The following is a 17667-nucleotide window of genomic DNA, read 5'->3' on the forward strand; positions in this document are numbered from 1 at the left end:
TCGTTTGCTTCAGGAGCTGTCTAGAATAACTGGGATTGGAAGTTTCTATAAGATCTCCTGAGCGAAGTCGTTTGACAATTTTGGGAGTACCTGCTACAGCCTCTATGCTTTTCTGTACAAGAAATGGAGATAAGCTACTAAGCGCTTTCTTGATAAAGAGTGTAAAATTAAAAAAGCAGGCAGGTCATGTGAAGAATCATCTTTTTTGATTCTTTTTGCTTGAGATGACTCAAGTTCATGCGAGCACGTAGGCTCTACAATCAGTGATATTAATGGATTCATAATTGCTCCTTTTTGCCCTGAGTATTGAATTTATACTCAGGTTACCAGCCCCGCCAGGTGGAGGCAGGAGTGGTGCCACCAGTGACCAAGCGATAAGAGATTAGTGGTTAGTGTGTTAGAGAAATTGGTTATATATATATATATATATATATATATATATATATACCTTTTCTTTTCCGTTCTTCCCCCTTTATTCAACATACATCGCTCCCAGGGTACACGGTATTTTCATTATTAGCATAAGTTAAATTAAAGATTTACACATAACATTAAAAATAATTTTCTATATATATATATATATATATATATATATATATATATATATATACACACACACACCTTTCTTTTGTGTCTTTCCTTCCTTGATATGAAGCTTACTACTTTATTTAGAAAAAGCCAAAATTAAATAACTATAAATGAAGGGTTTTAACAATCTCTATAATCTGATGCTTAGGAAAAAAATGCTTTCAAATCACTTTGGATATATATCGCTATGATCACTCACTTGGCACTCGGGGCCAGCTGGGAGTCATTGCAGAATAAGTAAATATATGGGCTGTGTTAGAGTAGCTAAGAATAAGAACAGGTGTATGTATACTTGCTTGTACACCAATGCTAGGAATGTAGTAAATAAATTTGTGGTGCTAGGTCAAAACATCAAAGACAAATATTGTTGGGATATCAGAGACATGGTGTCGTACAGATATAAGGAATGCAGAATTGGAATTTGGGCAGTATAATGTGTACAGGAAGAATAGACAGGATAGGAAGGGAGGAGGGGTTATGCTATTAGTTAAGAAACACAAAATCTAAGGAAGTGCATCCAGTTGACACAGGTGGTCAGTGCAGTGTTGAGTCAGTTTGGTGTGATATAAGCATTGGGAAAGCAAAACTGAGAGTAGGAGTGTGCTATAGCCCTAATGACTCTGATGAGTATGATGAACAGCTGTACAGAAAAATAGAGTGGGTCAATAAATCAGATTGTCTTATAATGGGAAATTTTAATGAAAATTCACTATGTCATTACATGTCAGTACTTTACATGAAAAGAAGAAAATGTATGGTTTTGAATGAGCTCTGCTAATCTTATAAATTATAAGTTATATAAAAGATATAGCCTCCATCTATTGAAAATAAAGTTAGAGATGATGGCTTACCATCTGGACTGTCTTCAGGAAGGACACCAAAATTTTCATAAGAATCCCACTTGACAAGAGGATCATTAGATTTATCCACTGTTGACATTACTTCATTTAAAGATCCATTACCTAAATTATATAAATATATGATATAAACTGCATACACTATTTTTTAAATATTTATTCAAAAGAACAGTTCTAAGAAGACAATGCATAAGTAGGAGAAAGCTCTGTAATCTATGCAATTTTTAGTAATTTCTTGGGTAAGTACAAAATTGAAACTCAAATATCAGCTAGTCCATAAAAAATAGCAGCGAATGGATGCTGCCACAATATAAATAAATACCCCATTAAACCCACAAAAAAAAAAAAAAAAACATGAGCATTCATATTGTGAAAGAATAATTACAAATGAAATAATATTATGCCAACCAGCAAACTATTTAAAAATGCTTTAATCTGAGAATTTTGATTACACATACAAAAAAAATAAAATTTTAAAAATTAAAGGCTGAGAATTGTATAAATAAAAGCATTAGAAACTTTACACAATGAACTAAAATAAAACACACAAAATCAATATAAAACCTTACAAGAAGCTTTCAAGGCAATGTGGCTCTCTGTCAACTCAAAATAAGAAACAGGACATTAGATCAATATATCGGCAGAAGTATAGCCTTGCACATGCACAGACATCTTCCAGTGCAGATCATGGTTGGCAGAAGAGAAAAAAATATAAAAATTAAAAAAAAATAGAGAAACAGAAAGGGATTGTGGGATGTGAAAGAGGTAGGACATGCCCACCAGATCCTACAAACTCAGTGCATGAGGTACTGCCGATGCGATTAGTCCACCATTTCTCATCATACCATAAAATAACAGCCTCCATAAAAGGATGCATGCGAGTTCAACCACAATTACAATTTGTGGTGGAATCCACTGCAGCTATATGGAGGGCTATATACATGACTTCCACCACCCCACATGAGATGGCAGAAGTCATGAATGCATTTTAACACCTCAACATTGGAACATGTATTATAATTAAGATGTTGCCCATTCCAAAAGTGCTCTGCGATAGCTGAGCTAGTAACATCGGCCCCCTGAATAGCCCCCCTCATGCTCCAAGATACAATCACAGAGTCTACGTTTACTTTTCCCGATGTAACATATGCTACACTCCAGGCACACAATAAACCACATTGGCACGATGCAATAAAGGGATTGGTATCCATGCAAGTATACATGCGCCTGTTCTTACTCTTAGTTATCCTAACACAAATCATGTATTTACTTGTTCCACTATGACTCCCAGCAGTCCTTGAAATCTCCAGCACCTTGCTTTCCTGCTGCTCATTCCAATATAAGCAGTGCAAGAATCACTTTTGCCTCTGCCTGCGACTACTGTTAATCTTTTAGTCTGTGAATCTCCCCCACAAGCTAGCAGTTTTCTGACCCACCTAACACTGCCTCAAAAGGCAGTGTCCCAAGGCAGAATGCGCTGGTCCCAAAGGAACTAGTGGTTGTTGGTGACTCTATTGTCAGGGAAACGGGAAACATGCTTTGTAAAAAGGATAGGTGGAACAGGACCAGGGTATGTCTGCCAGGGGCAAAGGTTGATGACGTTGTAGAGCGGATATCATCTTTTAAGGGCACAAAAGGTGATATAGTTGTACACATTGGCACTAATGATATTAAGAGTAGGAGACCGGCGGAATTACTTAACAAGTACAGGTCACTGATGACAAAAAGCTGTGAATTAGGGTTGAATTTGAAAGTGTCTGCAATTCTGCACAGACACGATAGGAGGGAGTATATGATGAGAGCCCTGTCAATCAATTCGGCCCTGGAAAGATTGTGCAGGGCTCAAGGGGTAGAATTTTTTTCAGCCTGGTCTGTACTTGTTAACAGGAGAGACTGCTTCTACAGGGATGGGATACACTTAAATAGAAAGGGTGCAAGAATGTTTGCTGATGCTATCGAGGCAGTGTTAGGTGGGTCGGAAAACTGCTATATTGGGGGGATACAAGGACTAATAGATTAACAGTAGCCACTGGCAGAGGAGAAAGTGATTCTTGCACTGCTTCTATTAGAATGAGCAGCAGCCTGGAAAATAAAATGCAGGATATTTCAGAGATTGCTAGGAATCATTGGGGTACAAGTAAACACATGGGTTGTATTAGGGTGGCTAAGAGGAAGAGCAGGTGCATGTATACTTGCGTGTACACCAATGCTAGGAGTCTAGTAAATAAATTTGATGAATTTGAGGTATTGCTCAAAACATCAAAGGCAGATACTGTTGGGATTTCAGAGACGTGGTGTCACACAGATATAAGGAATGCAGAACTGGAATTTGGGGAGTACAATGTCTACAGAAAGGATAGACAGGATAGAAAGGAAGGAGGGGTTATGCTATTAGTTAAGAAATACATAAAATCCAAGGAAGTGAAGCCAGTCGACATCGCTGGACAGTGCAGTGTCGAGTCAGTTTGGTGTGACATAAGCATTGGAAGATCAAAATTGAGAGTAGGAGTGTGCTATAGGCCTAATGACTCTGATGAGTATAATAAGAAACTGTACAGAGAAATAGAGTGGGCCAGTAAATCAGAGTCTTATTATGGGGGATTTTAATTTCCCAGATCTTGACTGGAATTTGGGGGCTGGTCACTCACACACTAGCAAGGCTTTTGTGGATTTATTGGATGATTGTTTTCTACATCAGCATGTTCGGGAGGCAACTAGAGGGAGTAATACTCTTGATTTGATTATCAGTAGTGATTCTTCATGCATTAAGAATCTGCAGAAAAATGAACCACTAGGTGGCAGTGATCACAGTGTTCTGAAGTGGGATTTACTCAAAGAGGTAACTACCATTAGGGGTAAAGGGAAGGGTTATTGCTTTTGTAAATGCGACTACGATGGACTGAGACAGTATTTAAATTCTATACAGTGGGATCAACTGATGATGTTACCAACAGCAAATTCAAAATGGGAAGCATTCAAAGAACTTATCTTAGAAGCTACTAGGCTTTACATAACAACTAAGAAATATTGTTCAAGGTTTAGGCCTAAATGGATGTCCGATGAACTAATGAGGCATATGGCAGAGAAGAAAAATGCATGGGATACATACAAATTAACATGTGACACAGAAGCCTATGATAGATACAAGTTGATCTGTAACCAAGTTACAAAGGAGGTTAGGCAGGCGAAGGCAGATTACGAGAAATCCTTGGCAAGGGATGCAAAGAAAAACAGCAAAGAGTTCTTTACTTATGTAAACTCTAGAAGGAAAGGGATGAATCAGATTGGTCCACTTGATATTGATGGGTCAACTGTTGATGATCCTGCTCAGGTAACTAACAAACTAAATGAATATTTTGCATCGGCATTCACACATGAGGAGTTATTCAGCGAGGGGAATGCCAGAGGTGTATTCAACTCTGGCAGTAAGCTAGAGAATCTTGTAATAACTGAGAGTAAAGTAGAGGAGAAATTGTTGAAGATAAACACAAGAAAGGCACCTGGGGTGGATGGAATCTATCCAGTTATATTAAAGGAGGCAGCAAAGGAAGTAAGCAAACCCTTAGCCATAATTATGAGAGCTTCCTTGGACTCAGGGGAGGTACCCATGGACTGGAGATGTGCAAATGTGACCCCAATTCACAAAGGAGGATCAAAGGCTGACGCAAGTAATTATAGACCTGTGAGTTTAACTTCTGTTCCAGGAAACTTAATGGAGGCACTGGTTAAAGAAGCACTGCAGGATCATCTAGACAAGACTTCAGTTATAGCTCAGACACAGCATGGTTTTGTTAAGGGGAAGTCTTGCCTGACCAATTTGATTGGATACTATGATGCAGTCACAAAAGAACTGGATGCAGGGAATAACTTTGATATTATATACTTGGATCTTAGAAAGGCTTTTGATACTGTTGCACATGGAAGACTGCTGCACAAATTGAAGCAGTGTGGCATTGGAGGCAAATTGCTGCTATGGATAAAGGGGTGGTGGTTGAGGGGGAGAAGACAGAGAGTGGTAATCAATGGACACTGCTCATCGTGGACTAATGTTATTAGTGGAGTCCCTCAGGGTTCAGTATTGGGTCCTTTATTGTTTTTTGTATTTATTAATGATATTGATGATGGTATATCAAGCTTAATGTCCAAGTTTGCAGACGATACGAAGGTTGGCAAGGTTGTCAAGGACACTACTGACACTATGCTGCTGCAACAGGATCTGGAAAGGTTGAGCAGATGGGCTGAGAGGTGGCAAATGAAGTGTAACATTGACAAATGTAAAGTACTACATATGGGAAACAGCAACCCCAGAGCAACGTATCAACTCTGTGGTACTACACTGACAGTGGTAGAGAATGAAAGGGACCTGGGGGTGGTTGTGGAGGCAGATATGAAGTTCTCTGAGCAGCGCAGATGGGCTGCAAGAGTAGCTCATGGTGTATTGTCAATGATATATAGGAATTTTTCTAGCAGGGATAAGGAGATGATTATTCCCTTGTATAAGGCAATGGTCAGGTCACACCTAGAGTCTGTATACAGGCCTGGAGGCCTCATCTCAAGAAGGATGTAGAGCTGCTGGAACGAGTACAGAGAAGGGCAACAAGATTAGTGAATGGAACAAAGGGGTGCTCTTACGAAGAAAGGCTTAAGTTTTGCAAATTACAGTTTCTGGAGACTAGGCACCAGCGAGGTGATCTGATAGAGGTGTACAAAGCCTTGAATGGTTTGAGCATGCTCAATGCTGATGGGATTCTTCCTCTTGCTCCGAATAATCACCTGAGAGGGCATAAATTCAAATTGAGGAAAGACAGATGTAGGATAGATGTGCAGAAATTTGCCTTTAGCCAGCGGGTGGTTGGTAAGTGGAACAGACTTCCATCCCTTGTCGTGGAAGTTGATAGCCTAAATAAGTTTAAGGCTCGGCTGGACAGGTATTTCAAACGAACAGAGGGGTGAAGTGGAAGTGGTTATTTTTTATTTATTTATTTTACTTTAATTTTTTTGGCTGATGCTGCATAAGCTTGCTTTCTTGCATCAAATGCCTCTAGTAATGCTAATGCTAATGGTATCAGCAAATATTCTTGCACCCTTTCTATTTAAGTAATTACACACCACACTGAAAAAAATTCTACCCCGTGAGCCTTGCACAATCTCTCCAAGGCCAAAGTGATTGACAAGGCTTACCCTCATATACTCCCTCCTATCATGTCTTAGAAGAACTGCAGGCACTTACAAATTAACCCTAACTGCCGACTTTTTTTCAACATTGAACTGTACTTGTTATTTAAGTCCACAGATCTCCTCGTCTTTAGTGTCAACATGTACAACAATATCACCCTTTGTGCCCTTAAAAATGACATCCGCTCTACAATTTCATCAACTTTTGTACCTGCCAGACATATCCTGGTCCTATTCCACCTATCCTTTTTGCAGAATATATTTCCCGTATCCCTGACAATAGAGTTACTGACAATAACTAGCTCCTATGGGAGAAGCGCATTCTGCGTTGAAGCTGTGTTGTGCAATGCAGAGAAGTGAACTTTGGCAATGAGTTGGGCAACTGAGTGCTTGAGGGGACTGTCATTTAAATTCATTCAAGGGCATCTACCCTATTCTTCAAACTCTCATAGACACCCATCAGAACCCTGAGTTAGCACCTAATTTCTTGACATTCTCTGCACCTAGCACACAGAAAGACATCCTCTTTTGCTGGATCATGTCCTGTTCCAGAAAGCTTTGCAAACATTTTACAGGGTTTACATTTTTTTAGGCTATGATGCATTGGAGAATTTCCCCGTTCAATTCTTCCCTGATCCACAGCACTCTCACTACTTTGTGTGAGTTGCTTTGCTGCTCTAGTCTGGAGGATGACTTCCATTTAAATACAATCTATTTTAATTAGTAATGAAAATTAATAAGATTAATATATTTAATTGATTAACTGACAATATTACACTAATATAATGCTATCTAGTATTACATTATATCTTACACTATCAAATTCGAGATATACAATATTAATTTATGCTATACTGTAATGATCACAATGTTAAATTAGTTATATCCTTAGCTAAATACAAAAGATACATTCCCAATAAGTGATTAAACCCTTCAAGCTGTTTATTTATATCAATTAAATCCCTACATTTCTTCTGCACTACTGGTTACGTGCTACGATATCCGCGCCAAAACACCAATACAATAGCGGTATGAGTCTTTAAGTTGTAACTCACCAAATGACTATCTAAATCTAAAAAATAAGCTAACAAATTCTAATAAGCCTATTTAATCTATTTGTAAAACACACATTAATATGTTTATTAATCAAGAATATGGTAAAAATTTCTAAAAAACATCCATTTGCAGGAGCTCAAAAAGTCCACGAAACAGTGGAAAATGTGTAACTTCTTTAACTTTTGCATGAGTGTATAATAATCTTTACTGTGAATTTATGGAATACTTTTTTTATGTGAGCATATACAAAATAAGTTTGTTATTCCAGTTTCTTAAAGTGGAATTGAACTATTTAATCGGCATTAGTATCAGCAGGGCAAATAAACAATTATGCAAGTAAACAAGCACATACAACATCAGCATTAAAAAAAAGAAAAATACCACCTATCATAATTGTCCATACCATCTAATTAGCAGACCTTTAGACACCTCAGATCACAACTTGGTGATGGTCTACTCCAATGGAGCTTCTCTCATGACCATTTTCAGCCTTTTGTCATTTGGCATCAAGTGAATGCAAAATGTGATGATACTGGTTAGATTACTGTTTTAAATCTTCTGATCACAATCTCCCCCCCCACCCCAGATCAGATCAGATCGGTAAAGTTCTTCTTGTAGGGATGAAATTCTTTATTCCAGATTACACTCAAATATCTTATCTTTTCTAAACCACAGTATTTCATTAAATGTGCTAAGGCTGTTCAAGATAACGTTGCTTATTACATTTGGTTTGTATCCAAATCTCCGGCTTCATTTTCTGCATACACCAAAAGTTTGCAACAACTGTAAAACAGTTATTAATCTGTCCAAACTTGATTTTAAATTTGCTTCTTGTCCACAACTTCTGTCCATCCATAGTCCTACCTCTGTTACAACCTGAAGGTTCTATTAATTCTCAGATGCAACCAAAGCTGATTTAATAGCATTCTGGTTTTCCCCCTTACTCTTTTATCACTTTCCCAGGCTTGTTAAATCACATCCTGACACACTCGAAACCTCATGTGATCTTCCAACAAGAAGGATGTTAGAAGAATTCTGAACAATCTTGATGCCAAGAAGGCTATAGGTCCAGATGGCACTTCTTAACTTGTTTTCAAACACATGTTCCTCAGCTTGCTCCTGAATTGTATCGCCGCTTTACACTTTCTTATTCCACAGATGTTTTTCCTTCTGCTCCAAAATAGGCTTATATCCAGCAAGTTTCTAAAATGTGTGACAAATCTCTCTCTTCCTGTTAAAAACCCACCACACTTAGACCTACTCTTTCCAAACTGATGGAAAGAGTAGATCAAATGCAAAATCTTAAAAATATCTCAATACAGTCTATCTCATCAATGGCGGACAAAATAGATTCCAATTCAGAAGAAATAGAAATATACTGGCTTATACCACTTATTTTTTGACAAATATAATGGAAAAATATTGTGAAACTCAAGCAGTTTCTCTGATATTTCTAAGACTTTTGATCATGTTTTGCACACAGGTCTTCTAAACAATCACCCATCTTATGGCCTGCTGAATTTTCTAGTGCAATCAGGTATCCAGTTTTCTTTTCTGAATACTTACTATAAGTGATGATGCACGGCACACTCTCTCTTCTAACTTTTCTAATAATGCTGGTTTCTCCAAGTTTGACACCAAACTCACCCATGATGCCAGAACAATACATGAAAAATAGGTATTTAAAAATTATGAACTTTTTTTTATGACCCTATAAATGGCCTTATAATGCTCCTATGATCTAATACCCCCCCCCCATAAGAAGCACATAGAAAATTTTGGGTCACTTGAAAATTTCATAAGTGCTTTATATAAATGTCCAATAATGTTGGATATCTGATATTTCCACACTGCTGTAGTGCTTTAGATGGAACATTATCGAGACTTCTACCGTGTGTGTGTGTGTGTGTGTGTGTTCATTTTACAGTATGAATCAGAGCTGTAATACTCAATACGTTCTACGTTGATATTAATATTTGTAAAATAATAGGAGGAGTTTACCTCAATATAGTACGTAGAACACTTCTGTATGAACACTTTCATACAGAAGTGTTCTACGTACTATATTGAGGTAAACTCCTCTTATTATTTTACAAATATGTTCATTTTAAAAATGTATTAGGGAAAGGATGCAGTGTTCACTACACATATTACCAAACTTGGAAATTTCCTACTAGAATAGTAGGAAGGATGAAAAAAAAGGAGGAAATAAAAGAGTACAGAATATAAAATTTACTTCTGATGCAAAAATTGGCAATAAATTGTAGGTTATAATTAAAATGCATAAATTACATATAAATTATATAGGTTATGATTAAAATGCATATATTGCCTATAAATTAATGGTCAAATTTGTATTAATGCACAGGAAAGGTCAAGATTTGTGTAAGAGGTCAAAATAGAAAAGTATAAAAATTAAAATTCTGCAATTTAAAGGTCTAAAGGAAGAGGCTGTACTAAAACAATTATATTATAAGTATTATAAGGGATAGATTATAATCTATCTCTTTTAATTATCATAATATCCATTTTAGTTATCTGATATCCAACATCTTCAGGGTACTGCATTCATCATAATTTTCCAAAACACAGTGTTTCATATCTCCATACAAATGCAGACAATAAAAGGTCAAAAATTAATTAGCAACTGGCCAACTGAGGAATTTTGCAAATCATCAACAGTGATGCTATGAAATGCCCTGATGCTATGAAATGAACAGATTTTCTTTTATTAGATAATGATTAAAATGTACTTGAATATATTAAAATGACCCTGAATAGGATGGGCTGAACTACATAAAATGCATAATAACCTAATTGTGGCTATGACTGAAAAGTTTTATATAATAGTATCAAAGAGTTACCTATAATGCTGGAAAGCGTAGAAAAAGGGAAAGAGAACCAGAGAATGTAAAAAGAAGGCAAAGATAATGTAATTGAATGTTATTCAAATCATGGTAAATGTTACTGAATAGTGCAGAAATCTGCAAAATAACGATTAGATTAGTATTGGTAACATAAGACCACTTAATAGAGGGCCAGCATTGATTATTAATATCAATAATATTAACATTGATTACTGATATAAATTACTACTTTTATGCCTCCATTAATACATAGACATATTACAAAGTTACTAAACATAACTTCAAAATGTGTTATTTTCAATTACTGAATCCTGGGATGTATTAACAAAATTACTGAGACTTTGTGGAAAAAATTATGGGTTTTTCTAAATAAGAAAGTTCTGGTTTTCTAAAATATTTAGAAATCAGTAGCAGTGAAGTTAAGGACAGACAAGAACTATTATCAGCTGCTGACCTGAAAAAACAAAGGAAACAAAAAGGCAAAACAAGTCATTGAATTTCAGCCTAACAGCAAATTAAATATGACTTCTTATATAATTGGCTCCTTTATATAAGGAAGTTCCTTAAAAATATAAGTGGCTCAGGTGCCTCCGTAGCCAGGTGGGGCAGGAGCAGCACATGCTTCTTGATTAGACTGAGGTTTGAGCCCGTGAACACCAAATACAGAGGATGCAGAAAGGTCAGGGAATGACCACTGCATATCCCCGGAGCAATATGGCCTTAGTTGCTAATGCTCCTAAAAATCAAATAACAAACAAACAATAAGTGGCTCAAGAAGGTGCTGTTCAAATGAGTTTGAAACATTAGAATGATGTTTCATGTTTTAACCCAAGTTTGAATGGGTTAAAAACAAATGCTACCAGCTTGCCAGATTTAGATTTTATATCAACTAGTAAATAAGTTTCGGGAAAAGATTAAGTAAAGCAAAGAAAAATAGACAAAAGCTGTTTGAAGAACCTCCAAAGTCACAAATTGGATATATATATCATTTTTTGCAATGTGGAAGTTAGTTGGTTGAGTGGAAGAAGACAAAGAGTCATTATCAATGGGAAATGCTCTTCTTGGACTACTGTTATTAATGGAGCACCCCAAGAGTCAGTGTTGGGCCAAGTGTTGTTTTATGTATTTATAAAATATATTGTTGAAGGCATATCAGACCTAATGCCCAAGTTTGCAGATGATATGAAGGTTGGTAGGCTGATTAATGTCAGTACTCGGGATGTACCCCTGAAAGAAGATCTAGAAAAATTAGCCCACATGGACTGAGAAATGGCAATTTAAATTTAGCAAAAAATGCAAGACACTGCAAATGGGTCCCAGAATAACATACCAACTATGTGGTATCACACTCAGAGTAGTGGAGAATGAAAAAGACCTAGAGGCAATTGTGCTGACAGACAAAGTTTTCAAAGCAGTTTAGACAGGCTGCTGGGATTGTATAAAGCTAGGGTTAGGTCTCATATTAAGTCCTATATATCAGGAGGCCTCATTTTAGGAAGGATAAGGATCCTTTGGAACAGGTACAGAGAACTGAGAAGAACAAAATGGTGCTCTTACCCAAAATGGATTCTTTCTGCAAATTGCAGCATATGGAGACTAGGTACCTGTAAGGGATCTGTTCGAGATGTTTAAGGCTTTGCAGGGATTGATGCAAAATTTAAACATCTCAGGGGCATAATTTAAATTGAGGATGGATGTGTGAAAATTTGCCTTCAGACAGCAGGTAGTTAATTTTTTGAACAAACTTCAACCTTGTGTTGGTGAATAGCTTGACTGTCATTTTGCCACTATTACTACTAATACTAATGCCTACTAATAGTAACACTAATTAATGCAAGGTGGAGGTTTTACAAATATTCACATTAATGGGATTAGAACAGGTATATACATTTTATCAAATTAATCATCAATTTAATTATTTTAATTATCAATTACAGGAGAGAGTGTTTCTACAGGGATTGGATACACTTAAATGGGAAGGGTGCAAGAATATTTGCTGATGCTATCGAGGTAGTGTTAGGTGGGTCGGAAAACTGCTAGCTTGGAGGGATATAAGGACTAATAGACTAACAGTAGCCACTGGCAGAGGGTGAAAGTGATTCCTGCACTGCTTCTATTGGAATGAGCAGCAGCCTGGAAAACAAGATGCAGGGTATTTCAGAGACTGCTGGGAGTCATTGCGATACAAGTAAACACATGGGTTGTGTTAGGGTAGCTAAGAACAGGAACAGGTGCATGTATACTTGCATGTACACCAATGCCAGAAGTTTTGTAAACAAATTTGATGAATTTGAGGTATTGCTCAAAACATCAAAGGCAGATATTGTTGGGATATCAGAGACGTGGTGTCACTTAGATATAAGGAATGCAGAATTGGAATTTGGGGAGTACAACGTCTACAGAAAGGATAGGAAGGGAGGGGGAGGAGGTTATGCTATTAGTTAAGAAATACAAAATCCAAGGAAGTGTCGAGTCAGCTTGGTGTGATATAAGCATTGCGAGATCAAAATTGAGAGTAGGAGTGTGCTATAGACCTAATGACTCTGATGAGTATAATAAGAAACTGTACAGGAAAATAGAGGGGGCCAGTGAATCAGAGAGTCTTATAATGGGGGATTTTAATTTCCCAGATATTGAGTGGAATTTGTGGGTTGGTCACTCACACTAGCAAGGCTTTTGTGGAATTATTCGATGATTGTTTCTACATCAGCATGTTCGGGAAACAACTAGAGGGAGTAATACTCTTGATCTGATTATCAGTAGTGATTCTTCATGCATTAAGAATCTACAAATAAAGCAACCACTAGGTGGCAGTGATCACACTGTGCTGAAGTGGGATTTACTCAAAGAGGTAACAATCATCAGGGAGTAAAGGGAAAGGTTTTTGCTTTCCCAAAGGCAACTACAATAGGCTGAGAGAGTATTTAAATTCTATACAGTGGGACCAACTGAAGATGTTACCAACAGCAAATTCAAAATGGGAAGCATTCAAAGAATTAATCTTAGAAGCTACTAGACTTTTCATACCAACTAAGAAATATTGTTCAAGGTTGGAGTGTTCAAGTTTTAGCCTAAATGGATGTCAGATGAACTAATGAGACATATGGCATATAGACATATAGAAGAAAAATGCATGGGATACATATAAATTAATGGGTGACATGGAAGCCTATAATAGATAATAAGCTATAATAAGCTGGTCTGTAAGTCACAAAGGAGATTAGGCAGGCAAAGGCAGATTATTAGAAATCCTTGGCAAAGGATACAAAGAAAAACAGAAAAGAGTTTTTACCTATGTAAACTCTAGAAGGAAAGGGATGCATCAGATTGGTCCACTGGATATAGATGGTTCAACTCTTGATGAGACTGCTCAGGTGGCTAACAAACTAAACAAGTATTTTGCATCTACATTCACACATGAGGGGTTATTCAAGAAGGGGAAGGCCAGACGCGAAGTAAAATTCGGCAGTGAGCTAGATGATTTTATAATAACTGAGAGGCTTTGCGGGGGAGTGGAGGAGAAACTCTTGAGGATAAACATAAAAAATGCACCAGGGGTGGATGGGAACTATCCAGTTATATTGGAGGAGGCACCAAAGGAAGTTAGCAAACCCTTAGCCATAATTATGAGAGCTTCTTTGGACTCAGGATAGGTACCCATAGACTGGAGATGTGGAAATGTGACCCCCAATCCACAAAAGGAGGATCAAAGGCTGACACAAGTAATTATAGACCTGTGAGTTTAACTTCTATTCCAGGAAAATTAATGGAGGCACTGGTTAAAGAAACACTGCAGGTTCATCTCGACAAGACTTCAGTTATAGCTCGGACCCAGCATGGTTTTGTTAAAGGAAAGTCTTGTCTGACCAACTTGAGTGAATACTATGGTGCAGTCACAAAAGAACTGGATGCAGGGAATAACTTTGATATTTTATATATGGATCTTTGAAAGGCTTTTGATACTGTTGCAAATAGAAGACTGCTGCACAAACTGGAGCAGTGTGGCATTGGAGGCAAATTGCTGCTATGGATAAAGGGATGGTTGAGGGGGAGAAGACAGAGTAGTAATCAATGGACACTGCTCATTGTGGATTAAAGTTATTAGTGGAGTCCCTCAGGGTTCAGTGTTGGATCCATTGTTGTTTTCTGTATTTATGAATGATATTGATGATGTATATCAAGCTTAATTCCATGTTTGCAGACGATACAAATGTTGGCAGGGTTGTTAAGGACACTACTGACAGTATGCTGCTGCTGCAACAGGATCTTGAAAGGCTGAGCAGATGGGCTGAGAGGTGGCAAATGAAGTTTAACATTGACAAATGTAAAGTACTACATATGGGAAACAGTCACCCCAGAGCAACGTATCAACTCTGTGGTACTACGCTGACAGTGATAGAGAATGAAAAGTACCTGGGAGTAATTGTGCAGGCAGATATGAAATTTTCTGAGCAGTGCAGACGGTCTGCAAGAGTAGCTCATGGTCTTGTCAATGATATACAGGAATTACAGTCAATGATATACAGGTGTCTTGTCAATGATATACAGGAATTTTTCTATCAGGGATAAGGATGTGATTATTGCCTTGTATAAGGCAATGGTCAGGCCACACCTTGGGTACTGTATACAGGTCTGGAGGCCTCATTTCAAGGATGAAGAGCTACTGGAACGAATACAGAGAAGGGCAATAAGCTTAGTGAATGGAACAAAGGGTTGCTCTTATGAAGAAAGGCGTAAATTTTGCAAATTACAGTGTCTGGAGACTAGACCCCAGTGAGGTGATCTGATAGAGGTGTATAAAGCCTTGAGTGGTTTGAGCATGCTCAATGCTAATGGGATTCTTCCTCTTGCTCAGGATAATCACCTGAGAGGGCATAAATTCAAATTGAGAAAAGACAGATGTTGGACAGGTGTGCGGAAATTTGCCTTTAGCCAGCGGGTAGTTGGTTGGTGGAACAGACTTCCATCCCTTGTTGTGGAAGTTGATAGCCTAAATAAATTTAAGGCTCAGCTGGACAGGTATTTCGAATGAACGAAGGGGTGAAATGGGAGTGAGTTTTTTTTTTTTTTTTTTCTTATGCAGCTCATGCTGCATAAGCTTGCTTTCTTGCATCATATGCCTCTAATGCTAAAGAAAATATCATACTATCTTATATTTACTTTATAATAAAGTTGCACCTTTTTTTTCTATTACTGATTTGTTGCTGATATACATTTCAAAATAAAAAGTTTATTATAAAATAAAACAAGTATAATTTATGAGACTATAAAATCAGTTAAAATACACTAAATAAAAGTGTTAAAAATATACATGACATCAAGTCATTAGATAAAATTTATAGGTACAAATAAATTGCTAATTGCCAATAATAAATTTTGAAATATTTAAAATTTTTAGAATATTTTTAACTCTTTTATTTTATAGTCTCTTTTAACTTGTAATCTCTTTTGGCGCCTCCGTAGTCAGGTGAGAGGAGCAGCAGTGCGTTACACATTCTTCTTGATTAGACAGGGGTTCGAGCCTGTGACCACCAAATACGGAGGATGTGGAAAGGTCAGGGAATGATCACCGCATATCCCCGGAGCAATATGGCCTTAGTTGCAATTGCTCCTAAAAAAACCAAAATAACAAATAAATAATCTCTTTTATAAATTTTATAGATTTTTATTTTATTTTAACTGATTTTATATTCTCATAAATTAACCATTATTTTTTAAGTTTTTATTTTATAATAAACTTTTTATTCCTAAATGATTGTTTCTGCTGGCTGGCAAAATTCCTGTATATAATTAACATATTCCTGTAGGTTATTCTGGAAAAATTCTCAAAAAATTCTTGTCAGACTAGTTTGAATTAACATAACTACATTGTATTTTGAAGGTGGTTCCATATAAGTTAATATATTTAATATCAGTACTGTACACTTTTGCAAGTATTGTATCTTTCTGAATCCACCTTGTATAATTATACCTTACCTTTATATTCATCAGAACAATAGGAAAATCTTAATTCCACTTTGCCATTTTCAGGAAATCTTGAACCTGGATAAACAGAAATAAAAAAACACATACACTTAATATATTGTATATCTAATACACAATGTTTGTCTATTAAATAATGAGATTGTGCACACAGCAACTATACACCACCTGTGAAACAAAAGCACACCAGTTATCCATGAACTTTTCCCTAGTTGTCTGCCAAGTCATACTAAAACACGCTGATTTGCTTTGCAATGAGACAGGTTTTCATTACCTTGCATTTTTGCAGTTTCCAGAAAAATGACAGAAAAAAAGAATCAAAAAATTAAATCAACCTCAAATTTTTAACAAAACTACAGAGGACACTATCAAAAGTTATGAGTTGTTACATAAAGTTTACGGAGAAGATAGTATGTCCTTAAGGTTGTCACAGAGATTCTCTCAGATATACCAAACAAGTTGCACTTGCTACCTGAGAGTTTAAAACGCTGATGGAAATGATATTCGGGTCACATTCAAGTCAGGTGGACCCAATTTTTGTGAAGTCAGGTTGGTCTGTGACAGCCAAATCCTCTGCTTGCACCTTCACAATGGTGGGACTGTTAGTAATCCAGGGAATAACCTCCATGCACAAGCACACTGTGGGTGACCACCCAGGTGTGAACCAACATAGGCAGGGGTCAAGGTGTGCCACCAACACCACATGGAGGAATGTCACCCCTCTGTGTTACCAGGCAATACTAGGTGGTAGATGACTCTCATCAACCGGTGCAATACGACCACTTTGCTTATTGGAGGCTTGAAGTGGTGGAACCCATGTTTAGTCTCCAGAGCTAAGTTCCGATCAACCCTTCCCCACCTCTTCCATCATGCAGTACGACTGATGACTTTTGAGGTTACGATGAACTTCATGGCGAGATTCAATCTTCCTTACATTTTGAGGGTACAGCTCTAAAACGGTGTTCGCAGGCCGACCACTAGTTAGTACACCGGACCAAACCTATTGGTAACTCTCTAGGAGGCTTCCGGATCAGCTAGTATATAATCTTAGTACCTCTACTCTGCCAGATAGTGACTGCAGGGAGCCTGAGTAGTGTGTATGCAGGGAGCATTGTCGAGGCCACGTTATGTCAAGGATCTGG

General features: G+C 37.3%; 1 protein-coding gene across 1 annotated transcript in view; it reads right to left on the reverse strand.

Moving 5' to 3' along the window:
* Nucleotides 1-17667, reverse strand: part of LOC150075035 (tensin-2-like) — a 737845-nt gene that overhangs the window by 301310 nt on the left and 418868 nt on the right. Inside the window, exons 15-16 of the mRNA XM_090389056.1 lie at nucleotides 16520-16585; nucleotides 1440-1550 (exon numbers count right to left, since the gene is read on the reverse strand). Of these exons, the coding sequence (XP_090245182.1) occupies nucleotides 1440-1550; nucleotides 16520-16585 (177 nt within the window). The remainder of the gene's footprint in view (nucleotides 1-1439; nucleotides 1551-16519; nucleotides 16586-17667) is intronic.

The sequence above is a fragment of the Mastigoproctus giganteus genome, chromosome 14 (genome assembly GCF_048544385.1).
Source record: "Mastigoproctus giganteus isolate SK-2022 chromosome 14, ASM4854438v1, whole genome shotgun sequence".
NCBI lineage: Eukaryota > Metazoa > Arthropoda > Arachnida > Uropygi > Thelyphonidae > Mastigoproctus > Mastigoproctus giganteus.